Source organism: Pinus tabuliformis, chromosome 7 (assembly GCF_031772625.1).
Source record: "Pinus tabuliformis cultivar Carrire ecotype Pingquan chromosome 7, CPIR1, whole genome shotgun sequence".
NCBI classification, from domain to species: domain Eukaryota; kingdom Viridiplantae; phylum Streptophyta; class Pinopsida; order Pinales; family Pinaceae; genus Pinus; species Pinus tabuliformis.
In genome coordinates this window covers 24,157,282-24,177,130 of record NC_142293.1, presented here as the reverse complement: position 1 = coordinate 24,177,130, position 19,849 = coordinate 24,157,282, and the positions used below count along the sequence as shown (strand labels likewise).

Sequence of the window (19,849 nt, the reverse complement as noted above, 5' to 3'; positions counted from 1 at the left end):
GATGTTTTTTTTTTGGACTTTTATAATAAGATAAAGGAAAAAAAAAAGCCCCAAGAGTTAGCTCAATCGGTCAAAACAGTGCCTCGCCAATCGGGAGGTCACAGGGTCAAATCCCGAAAGCTCTTGGGGTCAGGTCAGTATAGGCCGAGGGTGTGCTCCCCTTCGGGGTCGAGCGCCCAGTTATTTCCGTGGACGTAGCGGCTGCCCATTGACCATGGGTATCCGTGAACCACATGTGAAAAAAAAAAGATAAAGGAAAAATAGGTCATAATGTCTATATAAACCGTGTAAAAAATATAGTCATTTTCTCATTTTTCAACGAGGTTCACCATATAATTTTCAGTGGAGTTGTTGATCTTTAATATGAGTAAAATGTTCAACTTAAATCTTTGGCATAAAAACTACTACTCATTTTTTTCAAAACAAATACTCTCAACATGTAGGTCATTGATAACTTCAGACAGTATACATAAGCCATTAATGACAAATATCAAGAAAGTGCAGAATTATTTGACTATACACAACAGTTACATAAAATCCTCAAGTAAACAAATATGGAGTATAACTTTCTCAAATAAACAAATATGAAGTATAAAGTCTTAGCTAAACTTTATACAGATATGAATTCCTATGGAAAGAATAAATCAATGTGAATAGTACAGAATTATTTTACTGAACCAAACGGTTACAAAGAATCAATATATTCCTCAAATATGATCTTCATCTTCATTATACTTTTCCATTATAAAAGTCAAATCCTTCCCCAGTCTCCCTAGTATTAAATCTTCTTTTGTGCCATCTTCTCCTTCAGAGAAGAGTTGCATCCCACCACTTCTGATAAGATTTCTTTCCACATCTTCTTCTACCTTGACATTGATCACATCTCCACTCTGCATCATCATTACTAAAGGATGATTTTTTCTTAAAATATGCACAAAAATCTGATCTCCCACAATATTTTTTGAGTGGTTGAGAAGCTTGGTGTTGAAAATCTCCTTGGCATCTCTCCCAATACTTATCTTTATACTCAACGAAGTTATGCTACCGTCAAAATTCACCATAAAGCATAATATAACTCCTGTACATGGCTCATTGATCTCCAATATAACATTCAGCAAATCATCTCCACTGGTCTGCATTTTGTGTTGTAAGCTCTCTGGAACCTCATTTGCAGAAAAGCTGAATAACTCTAGACAATGTGTTTCCTGTAGTTTAAATCAGTGTGAATAATGGTCAGTGTTATCATTTCTTAGAAATTTGAAAAATGTCCATGACGTAATTGTACTTACTGCTATGTAAATGTACAGAGATCTTGCTTAAAATTTAGATTTCAGTGAAAATTTTGAAAAACAAAGTAAATACAACAGGTTTGATTTAACTCATTGTAATATTTTGAGAATGGTATCCAAAACTAGGCTCGCTGTAATTAAAATCTGCTGTCACGAAGCCTTTCATTTTTATCTATTTTTTGTCATTACATCACTGAATGATATGCCAAATAATAGACTTAATAGTAGTCCTCAGAAGATGATGATGAATGATACCTTGATTAACTGGAAAGGTCTCAATATAGAGTTGCTGTTACGTGCCACATGCAATCCGCAACCAGCCACGTGCAATTTTCTCAATGATCTCAGCCCTTCCAAACCTGCAATACGTTTAACATTTTCACATTTTGAAATTGAAAGGTTTTGCAAGGATTGCTGGGATGCAAAATCAGGCAATTCAACAAGTTCTCTGCAGTTGTGTATTCTTAGTAGCTTCAATCTCTTCATATGTGACCAACTCGATATTTTCCTTAATCCCAAGTTATCTTCAATAAATAGTTCAAGCAGTTCTTTTGGAAAAGTTGATAATTCTATGAGTTCTGTGCAGTGCTGCAGGTAAAGTTTATTTAATCGAGGAAGACTGCTAAAACTTGCAGGCAGGGAGGAAAATTTGTATGATTTCAGGCATAGAACTTCTAATGATGAAAAATCTCCAATATCCTGTGGAAGGTGACACCCACCTGATTTTAGATGCTCCAATGAAGTAAGTCTAGAAAAACTAGGTGGAAGCACTGATAAACTATAGTTTTCTTCCATTTCTAGAATTCTTAGCTTTGAAAGATTTCCAATGCTCTGAGGAAGTTCACACAGATTGTAGCATCTATTCAGAAATAACTCTTGCAAACAAACCAGATTTCCAATTTCTTCTGGCAATCGAAATAAGGAAATGCAGTTGCTCATATTCAGATGTCGCAAACAATTGAGTTGACCAATTGATGTAGGCAAGCTCCTCAATGCAGGGCAATTACTTAGAATCAATCTTTCCATCCAAACATGGTTACCTAGTTTTTCTCCTATGTTGATCCCTTGGCAGTCAGTCATATCCAAATAACGCAAGCTTTTAAGATCATAAATTGAATCTGGCAATGCCCTTAATCTTGAACAACCATGTATGTCCAAAGAACGCAAGCAAATCAGTTCACCAATTGACTGAGGTAAACTTCTTAATTTACAGCAGCCATGAAGAGTCAGCTTCTCCAAGTGGAATAGCCATCTAAAGGATTGAGGCAGCTCCTTCAATGACGTTCCATCCAATCTGATCTTTTTCAGAACTGTAAGGTCTCCAAATGAATCCGGCAACTTCCTGATGTTATGACAGTTAGATAGAAAGAGTACCTCCAGAGAACTGAGGTTAGTTATGGTTTCTGGGAGATGGGCTAAGTTGTAGCAATTTGACAAATCTAAGTGCTTAAGCTGTATTAAAAGTCCAACAGATTCTGGTAATTCCTTCAGCTCAGTACAACCACAAAGCTCCAGCCTTATGAGGGATGTATGATTGCTTAAATCCGGAAGAACCTGAAGATTTGTACAGTAATTCAGCTTCAGTACTTTTAGATTGTGGGGACCCTGCAAAAGCATTGTCCATTAACCAATTTAGCAGGTATTTCCCAGTATTTCTTTTTGGTAATATGAGAGCTTTTATTCATAGTGGAAGTGGAAATTACATGCAAGCAATACAAGCTTTATTTTTTGTTTATATTTTGCTTTCCTAATTACCTTTTCATCAGACAAAGTTGTCCAGACTGCCTCGATGTCTTTGCTGAAACTCAAATCTAGTACAGCTAGTTGTTGCATATTCCATTCACATGGTAAGCATTTCAGTGGGCAGTTTTCCCATCTCAGCCATTTTATTGCTTGAGGCATTTGTGCAAAGTCTCCCTCAATGAGAGCTCCATCCAACCAACGCAGTTGCAAATTACACATTGTTTTCAAATTGTTGGTTTGCAATGTAACTTCTTGCTGAAGGTATGTTAGACATCGTACCTTTTCTGTTCCCTGAACAGAGCAGAATTCATACAATTTCATTAGCATGAATCCCAACCTACATGCTACAGCAATTTAAAAGCAAGCCCATATGGCATGCCAAAAATCACCCTAGGACTGAATATGTAAACTATGCAATAGCAACTAGGTGGATGATGAAGAATTTTTTTTAGACACCCCATCTAGAACAACATAAACTCCATGTACCAGATAACAGAAAACAGTTATCTTCAACAACTAATGACATTAAAGAATCAGGAAAACCAGTAACCAAGATCCTAAGCTTAAGACCTGCTTGAGAACCACTGATTACAGATGCAAAACTAACTTCAAAGACAAGACAGAAAAACGATAACAAATCACAGTATAGTATATGATACAAGCATACAGCAGAAGAAAGGAGAGAGTGAGACAAACTGTCTCCAAAACTGTGTTTGTATTAGCCATGAATGCATACTAATATATGTTTGTGATGAAATTGCAGACTGAATGAAGTCCAAATCCTCACCTTTCCTTCCATCACAACTAGTTCAGCCTCCTCGGGCTTCCACAATCTGCTATGATCCCCTGGCATTGTAGACTCCTCTGCCACTATGGCTCTTCCCATGTCCCTTAGCTCACTATGCATTGCAAATCTATTATCTTCATCAAGACTAATAAGTGATCTCAGAGTCATATCTGTAAGACCCTTTATGGGATCACAATGACTAGCTTCCCAGAAGCTAATGACACTCTCCCGCTTCCTTCCAATGAATAAACAAGCCATGTCCAGAAACATCTCCTTCTGCTCAGAGTTCAAGCCATCATAACAAAGCCTGAGAACTGAATACTTATCTTGATTGACTGAAGTTTTTAGTATTTCACAAGTTTTAACCCAATAACTTGTGTCTTTATTGTACAAAAGTGCACCAAGCACTTCCAATAAAAGTGGACGCCCGTTACAGATATCGACAGCTCTTTGTGAGAGTTCCTCATAGCCTTCACCAGGCCTCTCCCTCATGAAAGCATGCCAGCTAAAGGGCTCAAGTGCCTGCTCCCTATCCAGTCCCTGCATTTTATGAACTTTAACCTGACCATCATTTAATAGTTGGTGATCTAGTGTTATCACAAGAATTCTGCTTCCCGGTCCATACCAGTCACCTCGGAGAGACTCCAACTGCTTGCTATCATCCACATATTCCAGAATCACCAGTGCTCTGATGGACCTCAAGCGGTCCCTCATTAGGCTTTGTCCATGAGCTTCGTCATTCACTTTGTCCTTGAACTTGACAAGGTCTTTCAATATATAGCGCTGCATCTTAGCTATTCCATTTGTGTGTTGGGCTTGGTGGCGAACATCATACACGAAACAGGTGGCATCAAATTTGTGATAGATATGGTTATGAACAGCCTTGGCTAGGGAGGTCTTTCCCACACCTGCCATTCCACAAATGGCAACGGTTATTAGGCTCTCCTCTGAATCTATATCTAGCAAGTTGATCACCTTGTTCATGGACTCTTCCATCCCAAAGACAGATTTTGAGATTCCCAGAGGTTCATTTCGAATTTCTAAGGGAATTCCTTCTGGAGGAATTTCTTCTGCCTCAGCTGGGGGCTCATCTGGATCATTCTCCTCTGGGATCACATTTTGTAATGTCTTGAACACATGCTGCACCACCAGCTTAATGAGTCCTGCTTCAAATCTGCAAGATTTCTAGCTTGCAAAATGAGAGTTTATTCGGAGCTATATATGTAGAGAAATAGCTTACGATAAAAGACAATAACATGGTAGCAATGACTATTAACAACTGAAAAGTTCAATGTCTTTGGAAATTCTACAGTGTCTGATTACCAAAAACTACTCTTTAGTAACTGAAACTTGTTAGATCCAATTTCTACCATATCTGGTCTATAATAATATGAGCAAAAGTATAAGATAATTGACAACAGATTTATTCAACAATTTCTAACGATTGCAAAATCAGAATTCGGGGAATTCTGCAACCCAGCTTGATCTATAACAACATAATCAACAAAATGAGAACAGCAAACTTAATTACGACCTGCAACATCTTTCCTCATCTTAAAAAATGGGCACTCACACCCACAAGGTGGGAACTCTGCCAACTGTGAGATTCCCACCCAGTACAGGGTCCTTAGTGGATTCCTAATGTAATGATGCACATAGTCTACAACAATATACTACACTGCAGGCTTAGAACCCTCTGAGATAGAGCTTAGAAGAGTATAGTATTTTTCCAAGGAAAATCTCATGGGTGCTACCCACCAAAATTGGTAACCCAATAGGAGAAAAAGTTTTCTCTTATCTTGGATAGCCAGCCAGCCAGCCAGCAGCGCTACACATTTGCTCATTGATGATGATATGCCAGTTCCTCCGCCATTTGCACCAGCCATACACCTCGCACCATACAGCATTCCTCTTGGATGAAGGTGGGCTACCACCCAATGGATACATTGATCATTTTGCAATTGAGTGCTTTTACTTAATGTTTTGGGCATTTGGTATGGATAAAGGGGTGATCTGGATGATTGATCGATCATGATTGTAAACTTGTTCTCTCACCTTACTAGGGGGGTTAATCTTTAGCCCTAGTCCAATGGGACCTCCCTTAAGGCCTTACGGTTATAGGACCGGCACTATATGGAAAACTTGGATTGAAATAACGTGTCAATTCTGTTGAAGAATCTAGGGCAAAGTAGTGTGGTGTGATTCTTCGTTACTTGATAACAATTTGTGGAGTATTTTTACTTTTCAATATTAGCTTATTCTTCTTCTTCTTATTACGAGTGCATATGTGTGTACTTCATCAAACAACTACCAAAACATAAAAACAAGAACACAAGATGTTGGCTCTCTGCCAGAGCCAAAACCTCTCTTCTCTTGAGAGAAAAACCCTTTAGTGAATTTCTCTTATTGAAGCTTTTGTTGATCAATGCCAAACCGTAGACCCCTGACAAAGAGATCCTCCAAGCACAAGTCAAGCCCTTTCTCCTTTCTGCACTTTGTTCCCCGACACTTCCTTCTTCCGGCACTTTGTTTCCCGGCACTTCGTCCTCCTTCTTTCAGCACTTCATTCTCCTACTCCTTGATGATAAGTTCTCTTATGCTAGCTCTAGAAGAGATGTTTCTCTTTGATCCTAAGTGAACCCTCTCACATAGGATAATGCCTTTCTTCTCTTCAACAATCGAGCTTCTTCTTCATGTAAGATGGCAGACTTGATGTGGCAGTACTGCAGCCCTAAATTCTCGCACATGTGGGAGGTTTCGTGGTGTTCTTTGTTCCTTTCTCCTTCGTATGTGAGAGTCTCTTCTTCGCTTTAATGAGAGGCCTTATAGACCTAAGTTTCAAGCCCAAACAATGAGAAGTATGGTGCTGTTATATTGCTGCTGATATGTCCACAGAAAGCCCTCCTTTTCTCGCACGTGTGACTGCAGTTTTCCCTAGAAACAGTCCTTCAAACTTCGTTGTTCTTCCTCCTTACTTCGCTGCCCTAGTAGACCCTTTTCTTCGGCTTCCTTTGTTCCTCTTTTTCCTCCTTTCCTTTGCAGATTTCAGAGCTGAATGAATGCGTTGTATTGGAGTGGACAGCCTCTATAAATAGAGGATTGTCCCTCCATTTAGGCCGACTAGTCATCTTGTTTGTAGGTCGACTTTGAGGACTGCTCTTATGCTTCAGAATTTTTCTTTTTAGGATGTCGTAGCTTGGAGGATGCTTGTGACTTTGCTTGGAGGTATTCTCTTGACCATAATACATATACATACAAGGGATACCATGCCTTTAAGGTCTTTTTAGGATGTCATAGCTTGGAGGATGCTTGTGACTTTGCTTGGAGGTATTCTCTTGACCATAATACATATACATACAAGGGATACCATGCCCTTAAGGTCTTCAACTTATTCATTTGACTATTTGACTCACCTATAGCACTTTAAATAGTGGTAGACCTATTTCAATGAGCAAGAAACTCATTGACATATATTATAAAAATAATATTTCTTTTCTTGAATAAATACAAATATCAAAAGTACATTTATGAAGACTGAACCTAGTTACATTTCCTTCAACACTCCCTCTTAACTAGGGAGGTATTCATACAACATTACAAGGTATTTGGATATTATCAATCTTGAAGAATTCACATAAGAGAAACCGGATTAGCAATCCATCTATTATAGCATCATATCCATCAGCATTGTCATAGTGCAAGGCCTTGACTAACAACTCCATCTCTTCATGAGATCATGAGCTACAATGTTGGTGAGACCAATGATTTATAGACACCTTCATCATTGTCTCTCAAGGTACATACCCACCTGGGTGTTCTCTGAGTATGACCTTCTAGGACTATTCTTATCTTGGGTTCCCAACCCTCAAAGAATATCGGTCCTCTTGCCTACTCTTGTCTTGGATGCCCTACACATCCTCAAAGAGTATCAGATGCCAGATGATTACCTAATCTTCCCATTATTTCTTCCCAAGTGAAGACAAAATTGTAGTGTCTATCTTGTGTCTACATTTCCATTCATGGCCTTCATCTAGACTTATGGTTGTTAGTCCTGGTCTAGTGCATGACCCATGAAATGGAAAACACAATTGTCACTCCTTTGTAATCAAGGGTGATCCAAAACTCCCTCTTGATTAGGGACTTGTCAGAGCTCCCTCTTAACTAGGGACTCTTTCTTTCATCAGAAACTTCTTCTTTGTGGGTCCTTCAGCTGCTTGATATCTTTCCTTTCTTTGATGTCATGAACTCTTTGTTCAAACTTCTTCTAGGTAGGGCACCATCCATCAATCACTTTCCTTCCTGGATTGTCATGTCATTGCTTCCTTCGTGGAAAATGTCTTTCTTGCCATACATCAGGTTTTATTGTCATCTGGCTACTCCTTTATCATATGTCCATGCTTCGGAATACTCTTCTCATGGATGCTTCATTGTACTTGCTTGTTTACATGCTTTGACCTAGTAGCCCATCATGACTTTACCCTGGTATTGCTTTCAACATCGCTTTTTCTTTTGCTAGATGGCTTCTTCATCACGACATCTTTGTAGAGTAGAATCAGTTATCTGCATCTTTTATATCTCCAAGGCCTTCATAGGTGTCCTTCCTTTCTTTGTCAGAGTTGTCTTGCCTTCTTTCGGGAGATATCTTCGAAGTATTTTGTCAGATAGTGATTCTCGGTGATCATGGTGTTCTTCACATGCTTGATCTCTTTCTTCATTTGCTTCTTCTTACATAGACGGGTCAACCATCTTATGCTTCTTGTGAGAGCATTGCTTGCTTCCTGGACTAGTCAACATTTCTTCTTGCTTCTTAGCTAAGTCACATGACACGAGGACACGAGACACGAAGGACACGTAAATACGAGTATTCAATATGAAACGCAGCAACCTGGAAACAAGACACGAGGGACACGTTTTATATATATTTAATAAATAAAATATATATATATATATATATATATATATATATATACCGAAATATAGTTTTTTATCCATATTAAATTGCAGGCTGCAACTTATCTAATCAAATTAAAATATACTTACTTCAAAGTTCACATTTCGTGGGCTTAAGTCGAGGAAGCTGCTCCAGATGATGTTGGGCTTATACAAGAGCTATCCTCTTTTTAGAAGTGTCTTTGCATGAGTATGTGGAGAATAATGATAAGAAATTGGTATAAATCTGCCTTAAATCCTAAGTATCTCTCACACTTTGGGGTAGTAAATAATTATACATTGGAAATGATTCCTCTTGCAAGTTAAATGGATTGGTTAGTCAATGAATTAATACTAGTATAGGAAGGGATTTGGAGTTTAACTAGCATGACATTTAATAGTATCATGGAATTTCAGTTTGAAAGAGGGCACAACCACAACATATTTCCATATTATTACACTTTGTGATGTGGAGGAACTGTGTAAAGGATCAAAGAAATGCAAGAGTGATGTGGCAAATTAAATGTAGTGTCTAATTAGTGATGAGAACAATAGTTTGAGAGAGTAAGAAATATGATCACGTGCATTCACATAAATACTAGTTGGTTGGTTATAGAAATACCTATGCCAAATGTAAAATTAAAATAAATCACAAATATAAGAAAGAATTAAAGATTAATAGTCATATTAGTGGCTCCATGCACTTGTTTATAAATATAATAGTGATTGACCTAGCTATATATCAAAACTTTTTCTTAACCTTCATGGATCATTCTATGCCATATGCAAACTATGATCCTCTCTCCATGCTCAATTTCTAGAATATAGCCCTTGAGGCTACCAAATTCAAATAAACTATGGTATTTACACAAGTATATCACGATATGGATGAAATTCATTGTCGACTATATTATGCCTATCAATTATTAACCTTCTACCTGTATAATAAATAAAAGAGAAATGTCTACTTGTTTGGTCCGAGGAGGGTATCACATTTGCAGCAGGTGGGTGGACAGAAACTGAATGCATTGCATCCAGTGATTGGACAGACACTGATTGCGAACAGAAACTGATTGCATTGGTGATGGTTGTTGAACAGGAATTGATTGCATAGTTGTTGATTCAGATATTGTAGGCATTTGTTGAACAGAGACTAAAGGCATTTTAGCCTGTGGTTGAACAGAAACTGAAGATGTTGCAGCCGGTAATTGAACAAAAACTGAAGGAGTAGCAGCTAATTCAGATGTTGGGCTTATACTCGAGGAAGTTGTTCCAGATGGGCTTTAAAATATACATTTCGTGGGGTACGTATTCAACCGGAGGAAAAATGTTAGGGCAACGTTTTCGCCTTCAAACTCCTTATTCGGGCCTGTGCACTCATGTTTCGCACCCTGTAACGGAAAGCCATGTGTCTCAATAGAGCAAGGTCCTGGTCGGCCTTGTCCAGCAGCCTCTCCAAATGCATGTTGACCCTCTCAAGGTTGGCCTCCCGATCCTCATTGATTTCTTGCTCCAAAGATGTGAGCTCAACCCTTCTTCTTTGAGCAGCTTGGCGATGCTCACGAATGTTTCGTAGCTCCATGATCGCCTGTTGGTCCTCAAGCTGCTTGTTTCTCTGCTCCAGGTACTTCATGTTCCACTTGGCCCTATCCAAGTCAAGGGATAAGGACTCAATCACTAATTGTTGCTCCTGGATGATCTTTGTAAGCTCTGCATTTGTTGGTTTTGCATCTGTCTCATCATCATGGAGGAGAACGAATTCGGTCTCTCATTCACCTGATGGCCCTTCCTCCTGCACTGGCTCCTTACCTCTGCCCTGCTCCTGTGATGCTGATGTCAGAAGCGAGGCCCCTTCCACCCCGGGTGGAGATACCACTCGCTTTACTGCTGCAAACAAAGGTCTACTGCCTTTCTGGTAGGTGATGTATACTGGCATGGTAGCAGTCTCATGGCGCTCATACTGATGTGACGGACCACCTACCTCTTGCTCTGCCTCTGATACTACATGTGGAGTGCTGAAGAAGTCACGAGAGATGAAGTCCTCCCAAGCGATACCCTGCAATCCCAACTGATGGTCCACCAAAATCCGGATAAGAGCGAAGTGATAAACATTGTTGAGCTGCTGTCGAGGGGTCTTGCGCTGCATGAAATTTTTCATCCTCTCTATGTTACCGCAAATGAAAACCGGGAGGTTCATCATTCGCACCCTGGTAAAGTGCATGAGCAACCTGATGTGATAGGCATAAAGGCGAGAAAACCTCCCCTCACAACTGAAATATTTCATGATCAATTTCATGAGCGGAGCATACTCATCTCTCAAAAATCTGAACGAGAAAACTCTCGTGAGCTGAATCAAACAACTGGCCTTAATGTAAGGCTCATAATGATGCCTCTCCACCTTCTTCTTCTTATGCCACTGTTCTCCAATGTTTGGTATGCCTGTTGCCACTGATATGGTTTCAGGTGTCAATGTGAAAGTGACCCCAGCCAAGATAGATTGACCTCCATGTAGGTGAAGTGCAAAAAGGCGGGCCAACTCATGATGAACTCTGACATTTGCCACCCTCTGACAAAATTCAAAACATGCTAAGTGCTGGAAACATGACATAGCAAGAGTGCATGCCTGCAACTCAGTGAGGGTGTTTGGCTCATCTCTAACATGTTTTCCACTCCGGTGATGTCTCCTGGGGGCCTGTTCTCCTGAAGCTGTATCACTGTGGGTCTCCTCCTCATATTCTGATGAAACCTCGGATGCCATGGCTGATGTTTGTAAACTGAATTTAGGCTGCCCTTTGATTATAGTGAAGCTGGAGTTTGCTTTGAGAATCTGCCACCAAGGGGACAATTAAAAAGGGAGTATTAGGAGGGGGATAATATAATGGGAATAGGGGTGTATAGGAGAATTTTGTTTAGGGATATACAGGGGGTTTTGGGGTATTTTGATAGGGTAGGTTTTGTGTTTTGGGCAAGGTAAGGTTTTAGGGTTTGTAAGGTAGGGTTTGGGATTTGTTTAGCAATAGGAAGAGGGGAAGGGATTATGATTTTGGTAGGGTTAGGGTAGTGATTATGGGGAAAATGGCATAGGGGAATAAGGAACAGGGGTAGGGTAGGAAGAATAACCTTGGCAGCAATATCACTGTAGCACAAACCCTAGCATAATGGTTTTCTTTGGTGTCTTCTTTGTGCTTGCTTTATGAAATTTTTTTGCATTTTATTACAGGCATAACATCATCATATTACCCAAAAAATTGGTGCACAATTGAATTTAGGTAGCCTACCTTGCAAATAGAAGAGCTCCACAAAAAATTTGAGGCGATTTGGCAAATTTTTGGGCGTTTTGCCCTGTGCGTCGTGCACAAAACCTAGTGCGTCGCGCGCTCTGAGTGCGCCGCGCCAGTGGTGATTTTAAACGGTGGGCAGGCTCTGTGTGCGCCGCGCCCGGTGAGTGCGCCGCGCTCCTGTCTGTGTGCGCCGCGTGCCCAGAAATCGCCCCAAGCTGCTCCAAATCGCTCCAACCTTCAACTCACGACCTTGCAACCTTCCTCCAACGCCTTGCTTGCACAATGAGTTTGTTTTATGATGATATTTGTGTATATAGGCTTGGAGGTCATATTTTTAAATTAACTTTAAAAAAAAAAAAAAAACCCACTTTTCTAATGTCTTGTTCAACACCTTTCACTGACTTTAATATAACCCTGATTTTCACCTTTTCTCTGAATTTTGGGCTCAAATGATGAAATTTTCGACACTTTTCGCAGGGATTGCATGACAGAGCACTTTGGCCACAGAAACCATGACTGCACCTGAAGAAATCAATTGTTAACCCTTTTTTGAAAATTTTGTCACCAATAGCACTGTTGGACTTTTCTTCAAAACAGAGTTTTGAAGAACCGTCGATTTTTGTCAATAAGATGATGGAGAGTTGCGGATCATTACTTTGCAAGAGCATCACTCTGGCCTGCATGGCTTTACTGGGCATATTTCAAGACCAAACTGATCAATTCCCAGACCTAATGACCAAAAATGACTTTTGTCCGTTGAAGGACCAGACCTTGACTGTTATGGACTTTTTTGATTATTTGACACAAAGACATAAGCCAGCAGGAGCCAGACATGAGGGGAAATGACTAGTATGACCTTCTCTGTCAGATTATGGCATGCCCCTAGCGGAATGCAGTTGAGTGAATGTAGCGGGACACCTAAACATGAAATGCATAAAGAGTTTTGATCTCTGACGGAGGACTGACCAGACCGACTCTGACAGAACCCTAAGCTACAAGCCCCATTTCCTAGGCTTCTTCATAGGTACATTGTTCCTTATACAAAGAATTGTGCTTTGTTCCAAGTGAGAAGTACCTTGATTAAGCCTCCTAAAGTATCACTTTGATCCTATCAACCTATAATATCTTTAGGTGATCTCTATTGCGAAGCCTCCCATGTGGTGAAATTCCACTAAAGAGCAGTGTTGCCTCAAAATCTAGCAGGTCTTGTGAGAGACCTCAAAAGATGATCTAGTCCAAGATACAACAATGGGTTGGAGGCCACTATCACCTCAGCACTCCACCTCTTGCTCTTTAATGCAATTTCACCACAAGGGAGGCTTCCCAGTATAAGTCACCTAAAGGATATTCTAAGTCAATAGCTCAAAGGTGATAGTTGCAAGTTTGCTATAGGCTCAAATAGGGTACTCGAACTAAGAACAAGGCTCAATTCTATACAATAAAGTAATGCATACCTTCAAAACAACCTATGATGAAAAACTTATAGCCTATGGTTTGAATTATATGATGTAAAATGGCACAAATAGGCATATAAGACAAGGAAAAGGTTTAATAAAAAGATATGATAAACAAAAGGGATCAACAAACCTTCAATTAACCCTAAGTTGAAGCATTAATGCAAGATTAGGGTTACTTGGCCTAGAATTACCTAGGGTTTGTGAAGTCAGCCCTAAGGAGGTTATTACAACTATGCAAAATGCAAGATTTAGGTGGAATAAGGTTCAACAAGCAAAAGTAACCACAAAATAGCCAAACGCTTCAACCGTAGTTGAATTCAACCTGATGCCCAAGCCCTAGCAGCTTGCCTTGAAAGAACAAATTAGGTAAGGAGAGAAAAGAATAAATTTTTTATAATTTTGACCACCTTTGTGGATGTCACTAACTGCTAACTACTTGGGTGGTGTATTCTAAGGGAAATTTGCTATGGAGATATGAAACCCTGGAAGGGTGTTAGGTCCATATAATACTAGTGTATTCCCCTTACTGTTATTGTTTGTGTAGCCCCCATATTGTTATTGTTGTGCCCATGTAGCCCCCATATTGTTATTGTTGTGCCCTATAGAAGCCCACTATTGTTATTGTTGTGCCCTTACATCATTATTGTTATGTAGGCTCTGATTATATTGTGACCCCTTAGACTTCTATATATACTAAGGAGGCTTTGTCATTTGTATCATGCAAGAATTGTGCGTTTATGTGATGTAAAGGAGGTTTCCCCTCGAAGAGGCAAATTTTCAAGTCGTTGATCTATCTTTTCTTTTGTTTTTTCATCTAGTTGCATAACATTTGGTATCAGAGCTTAGATTCTAAGGTGTTTCTGCTTCAAACAGGCCATCTTGGCATTTTCGCTATAAAATTTTTTATACAAGGCTTCAGAAGCCGAAATTTCGACCACATTGAGAAAAAATCTTGGTGAACTTTGTGTCAAACTTTCGGATCTTGGTTCACTATAGTTTCTGAGATATGGTTCGAAGAAGTTAGGGTTTTTGCATGCTCCGGAATTGAGTTTCAAACAAACGACCAAGGAAAATTGTCATAACTTTCTCTACAAGCATCGGATTTGAATTTCATAAAAGTGACTGAAAGATCACAAACTGTAGTTTGTCGTGTATCATTTTTAGGGCCAAAGGTTGAAACAGTGACACAAGGCATTTTGTACAAGTTCGCTCTTCTGAACCAGTCCATAATCAAGTCATCATGGGAGATCGGGCATAACTTTATCTTGAAGAATCCAATCTCGATCTGACTTGTGGCCTTGGAAAGAAGACTCAGAGGGCTACCACAAGACAAAATTTCAAACATTGGAGAGCCGAAATTACAGAGATACAACAGTTTCAAAATCAAACTCCAAAAAACAAGAAAAAAGTGTGTATTTTTTAAAAATTGCATAATTGTTTGTTTGAAAAATCAATTTTAAGAGATTCAAAGGGCATAGTGAAGCATAGATATCATTATTTAGTTCCAATATGCCTCGCAAGAAAAAAATGGATACACTCAGTAAGCAACCAAAAAGCTCTAATATGATGTATGAAGAAAAAAAGAAATGCAACATGATATATCAAAGATACAGGACCAAGTGCAACAAATTTCACTCTTACAAAGAGCAACCAAAAATGAATTGGGAGTGATGAATGTTAAGATGGATGCTTTAGAAGAAGAAAAAAAAGGGACATGGAAGGTTTGACAAAGTTATTGCATGAAAGGCTTCCTAATGGTGAGAAGGTAGTCCATGAAACTCTTGATGAGAACAAAAGGAATGTGAATCATGATTTCAGAGACTCTAACACAGAGATATTAACCATATTCCAAAGATTAATATGAGGAAGTTTGATGGCAAGGATCCGGTAACATGGATACTACAGATAGAGCAATTAATTGATCTACATGATGTGCTGCACACACAAAAGGTGTGAATTGCATCTTTATATTTAGAACAAAATCAGTTTGTGTGGTATCGATGGCTTTGTTCTTGTAAATCAATTGTCACTTGGATCATTTTTACGGAAGAATTGGTAGCACATTATGAGAATACAAAGAGCAATACCTTCTTTAGCGAATTGATAAATCTCAAACAAAAAGGTTCAATGGTGGAGCACATTGAGGACTTCCAAAGATTGAATATCAAGGTAAATGATATTCCAGATGAGCATAAGATTGATGTCTTCATAGGGACTTTAAAGGATAAAACATGAGGTTCACCTTTAGGAACATAATTCATTGGACAAGGCATTCAAGGTGGCAAGAAAAGATGAAAGAAAAATTATGGCAACAAGGAAGTCTACCACTCACAAATACAAATATGTAAGTGTTGTTGCTCCTAGCGTCCCACAGCCTACAAGGTTGACACCACAAAAACTAAAGGAAAAGAAAACAAAAGGGTTTTGTTACAGTTGTGATAGAAAATACACTAAGAGTCATAAGTGTGCGGAGAAGAAATTATTTTACATAGATTGTGAAGAGGAGGAAGAAAAGGAACAATAAACATCAAAAGAAGAGGATATACGCCAGGAACCAACCCCAGAGAAAAAAGAAATGAATCCGACCAATCTTGTAATGCATTGGTAGGAATTACCACTCCTCAAACTCTCAAGATAGAAGGATATATCAAGAAAAAAAAGGTAATAGTGTTGATTGATTTTGGTAGTACCCATAATTTTATTCATTGTAAAATAGCTAAGGAATTGAATTGCTTTTATATCCAGCACCAGAGTGTCAAGTGATGGGATCATTTTTACGGAAGAATTGGTAGCACATTATGAGAATACAAAGAGCAATACCTTCTTTAGCCAATTGATAAATCTCAAACAAAAAGGTTCAGTGGTGGAGCACATTGAGGACTTCCAAAGATTGAATATCAAGGTAAATGATATTCTAGATGAGCATAAGATTGATGTCTTCATAGGGACTTTAAAAGATAAAACATGAGGTTCACCTTTAGGAACCTAATTCATTGGACAAGGCATTCAAGGTGGCAAGAAAAGATGAAAGAAAAATTATGGCAACAAGGAAGTCTACCACTCACAAATACAAATATGTAAGTGTTGTTGCTCCTAGCGTCCCACAGCCTACAAGGTTGACACCACAAAAACTAAAGGAAAAGAAAACAAAATGGTTTTGTTACAGTTGTGATAGCAAATACACTAAGAGTCATAAGTGTGCGGAGAAGAAATTATTTTACATAGATTGTGAAGAGGAGGAAGAAAAGGAACAATAAACATCAAAAGAAGAGGATATACGCCAAGAACCAACCCCAGAGAAAAAATAAATGAATCCGACCATATCTTGTAATGCATTGGTAGGAATTACCACTCCTCAAACTCTCAAGATAGAAGGATATATCAAGAAAAAAGGGTAATAGTGTTGATTGATTTTGGTAGTACCCATAATTTTATTCATTGTAAAATAGCTAAGGAATTGAATTGCTTTTATATCCAGCACCAGAGTGTCAAGTGATGGTTGCAAATGGAAGAGCTATAAATTGCTCAGGGAAGTGCCATAATATCAATCTAACCATGGAGAAATATGTATTGAATAGTCCAATTCTTTCCATTCCAATGGTGGTGTTGATGTTGTATTAGGAATCCAATGGTTATAATCCTTGGGGGCGATAGCTTTTAATTTTCAAGAATTTTTCTTAAAATTTTCCTTGGAAGGAAAGGAAATTGAATTAACAGGCATCGCAAGGAAACCGGGGAAGATAATCAACTTTAATGGCATGACAAAGCTTTTGAAGAAAGAACAACGAGGCATAATTGCACAATTATGCTCAATAGATGTTCAAACATGAAATCATTTGTTTCTCCATATCTCTAAAGAATCTTGGATAATCATTCCAAAGTATTTGAGACTCCCAAAGGCCTCCCACCTATTCGTGATGATGATCATGTTATTCACTTAATTCCAGGAAGCGTTCCTCCAAACATCAGACCTTAAAGATATCCCTATGCCCAAAAGAGTGAAATTGAACATATGGTTGCAAAAATTCTAGAGGTGAGTATAATTCAACCTAGCCAAAGTTCTTTCTCTGCTCTAGTAGTATTGGTACACAAAAAGGATGGATCAGGCGTATGTGTCCAAATTATAGGGAGCTCAACAAGCTCACTATTAAAGATAAATTTCCCAATCCTGTCATTGATGATTTGTTGGATGAATTATATGGAGTAATTTACTTCACCAAGTTGTATCTTCGTTCGGGATATCATCATTAGAATGAAGAATGAAGACATTCCGAAAATAGCATTAAGAACTCATAAAGGTCATTATGAATTTTTGGTCATGCCTTTTGGCCTTACTAATGCACCTTCCACATTTCAAGGTTTTATGAACTCCATTTTCAAACCCTTCCTTAGAAGATTTGTGTTAGTATTTTTTTATGATATATTGATATACAACAAGACTTGGAAGGATCATGTTCAACATGTTGACAGGGCGCTCAAACTATTGGAGGAGAAACAATTGTATGCAAAAACCTCCAAATGTTTATTTGGGGTACAGGAGGTGGAATATTTGGGTCATAATGTATCTCATGAAAGCATTAAGGTAGATCCTAACAAAATTAAATCCATCAAAGAATGGAAAATCCCCACAACCCTAAAGCATCTTCAAGGATTTCTCGGGTTGATAGGGTATTATCGCAAGTTTGCTAAGAATTATGGGAAAATAGCAGTGCCTCTAAACAACATTACTGAAGAAAGATGCATTTTTTTGGACTCCAAAAGCAACTAAGTTCTTTAAACATCTTAAAGAGGCAATGTGTCAAGCTTCGGTTTCAACTACTCTAGACTTCACAAAAACCTTTATGGTGGAATGTGATGCATCAGGATATGGAATTGGTGTTGTTTTAATGCTAGAAGGAAGACCCATTGCTTTTGAAATTCATCCAATCAAGGGAAAGTATTTACACAAACCTATTTATGAGAGGAAATGTTAGCAATACTACATGCCCTGAAGCAGTGGCGCCTTTACCTAATGGGAAGACACTTCAAGGTAAAAACAAATCATGATAGTCTTAAATACATTTTGGAACAAAGATTATCTTCAGAAGAGCAGCCAAAATGGGTCACTAAGATGTTGGTTTATGACTTTGAAATCATCTACAAAAAAGGGAAGCAAAATGTTGTTGTTGATGCACTCTCAAGAAGGGACGGGGATGTGGAAGCATTGCTCTATGCCATTTATTTTATCCAACCTGACTAGATAACTGAAGCAAGGGAGGAATGGAAGAATGACGAAGAGGTATGGAAACGCATTCAAAAGTTGTAGCAAGATCTCAATACATCTGATACATTGCAGCAAGAAACCCCAAGCCGCAACCCAAAAGGGCCTTTCTGCCCTCCTCCTAGCCTAGCGGCAGCCCTTTTGGGCCTACCCTGACCCTCTTAAGGCTTCTTGACCCTAGTCACTGCCTCCTCCTATTTTCTCCTTCTCCCTCTTGGCCTCTTCCTAGCCTAGCTTGCCCTCATTCATCCTAGGTTGGCCTCTAAATTTTCTGGACTGAATATTGGTGAGTTTTGCAGGTGAAATTGGCTCAAAGTTGGTGTTTTCAGGTGCCAAATACTTAAAAGAATTTTTTGGCAACTTGGGCAAGTGATCTATAAGGCCCTAGGCCTAGGGTTTGATCTCTAAATCCTTGTCCTCTCACGGTTTTGCGACAGCTGTAATAAATCTTTCATAATAGTGACAAAATTCATGATTAAGTGCCATAAAAATCATATCTAAGTAGTCCAAGCACGTTAAAAGTTTCATGGTAAAATTTTGTTAATTGTTTGGTGACTTGGGCATTGTTTCTTGAGCATAGATCTACTTGTTTTGTGACTGAAATATCTCTGCATAATCAGTAGATCAAATCTGAATATTTCATCACATAAGGCATTTGGCATTTGTTGAGCACAATTTGGCACACACTTTGACATTGGTTGCTCACTATTTGCATATTTTTCTCACTGTTGTTATAAGTGTTTCCAGATCTGATATATCTTTGAATTCTTCAACATAAGAGGGTTAAGTAGCTCAAATAATTGCTTGGCAAGTCATTGGGCATCTCATTGGTCATATTTAGTTTTCATATGCTTGATAATTTCTTGATCTAGAGTGATTTACTTGGTGCTGTCCTATAAGTCGCATAAGTGGTTTTCTTGCTCTAATTAACTCATTGTGATTTGTGCTATTGAAATCTAACGTTTACTTGTCTTGTCTTGTGTTAGATCTAAGAATTGTTAGCTTAGCATTAAAATCACTCATCTAAGCTCTAATCTTGTTGAACATCTTAAGTCTCTTTGGGCATATTGATATCTTGTGATCCAAGGCATATTGTTTCTTAA

General features: G+C 38.7%; 1 protein-coding gene across 1 annotated transcript in view; it reads right to left on the bottom strand.

Annotated features, from left to right (window-relative positions):
• Positions 1 to 494: 494 nt before the first annotated feature.
• The window catches only part of LOC149244935 (TMV resistance protein N-like), a 104,016-nt gene continuing 84,661 nt past the window's right edge, over positions 495 to 19,849 (bottom strand). The window contains exons 2-5 of the mRNA XM_089457625.1: positions 3,820 to 4,993; positions 3,045 to 3,323; positions 1,545 to 2,894; positions 495 to 1,205 (exon numbers count right to left, since the gene is read on the bottom strand). Of these exons, the coding sequence (XP_089313751.1) occupies positions 708 to 1,205; positions 1,545 to 2,894; positions 3,045 to 3,323; positions 3,820 to 4,993 (3,301 nt within the window). The 3' untranslated portion in view covers positions 495 to 707. The remainder of the gene's footprint in view (positions 1,206 to 1,544; positions 2,895 to 3,044; positions 3,324 to 3,819; positions 4,994 to 19,849) is intronic.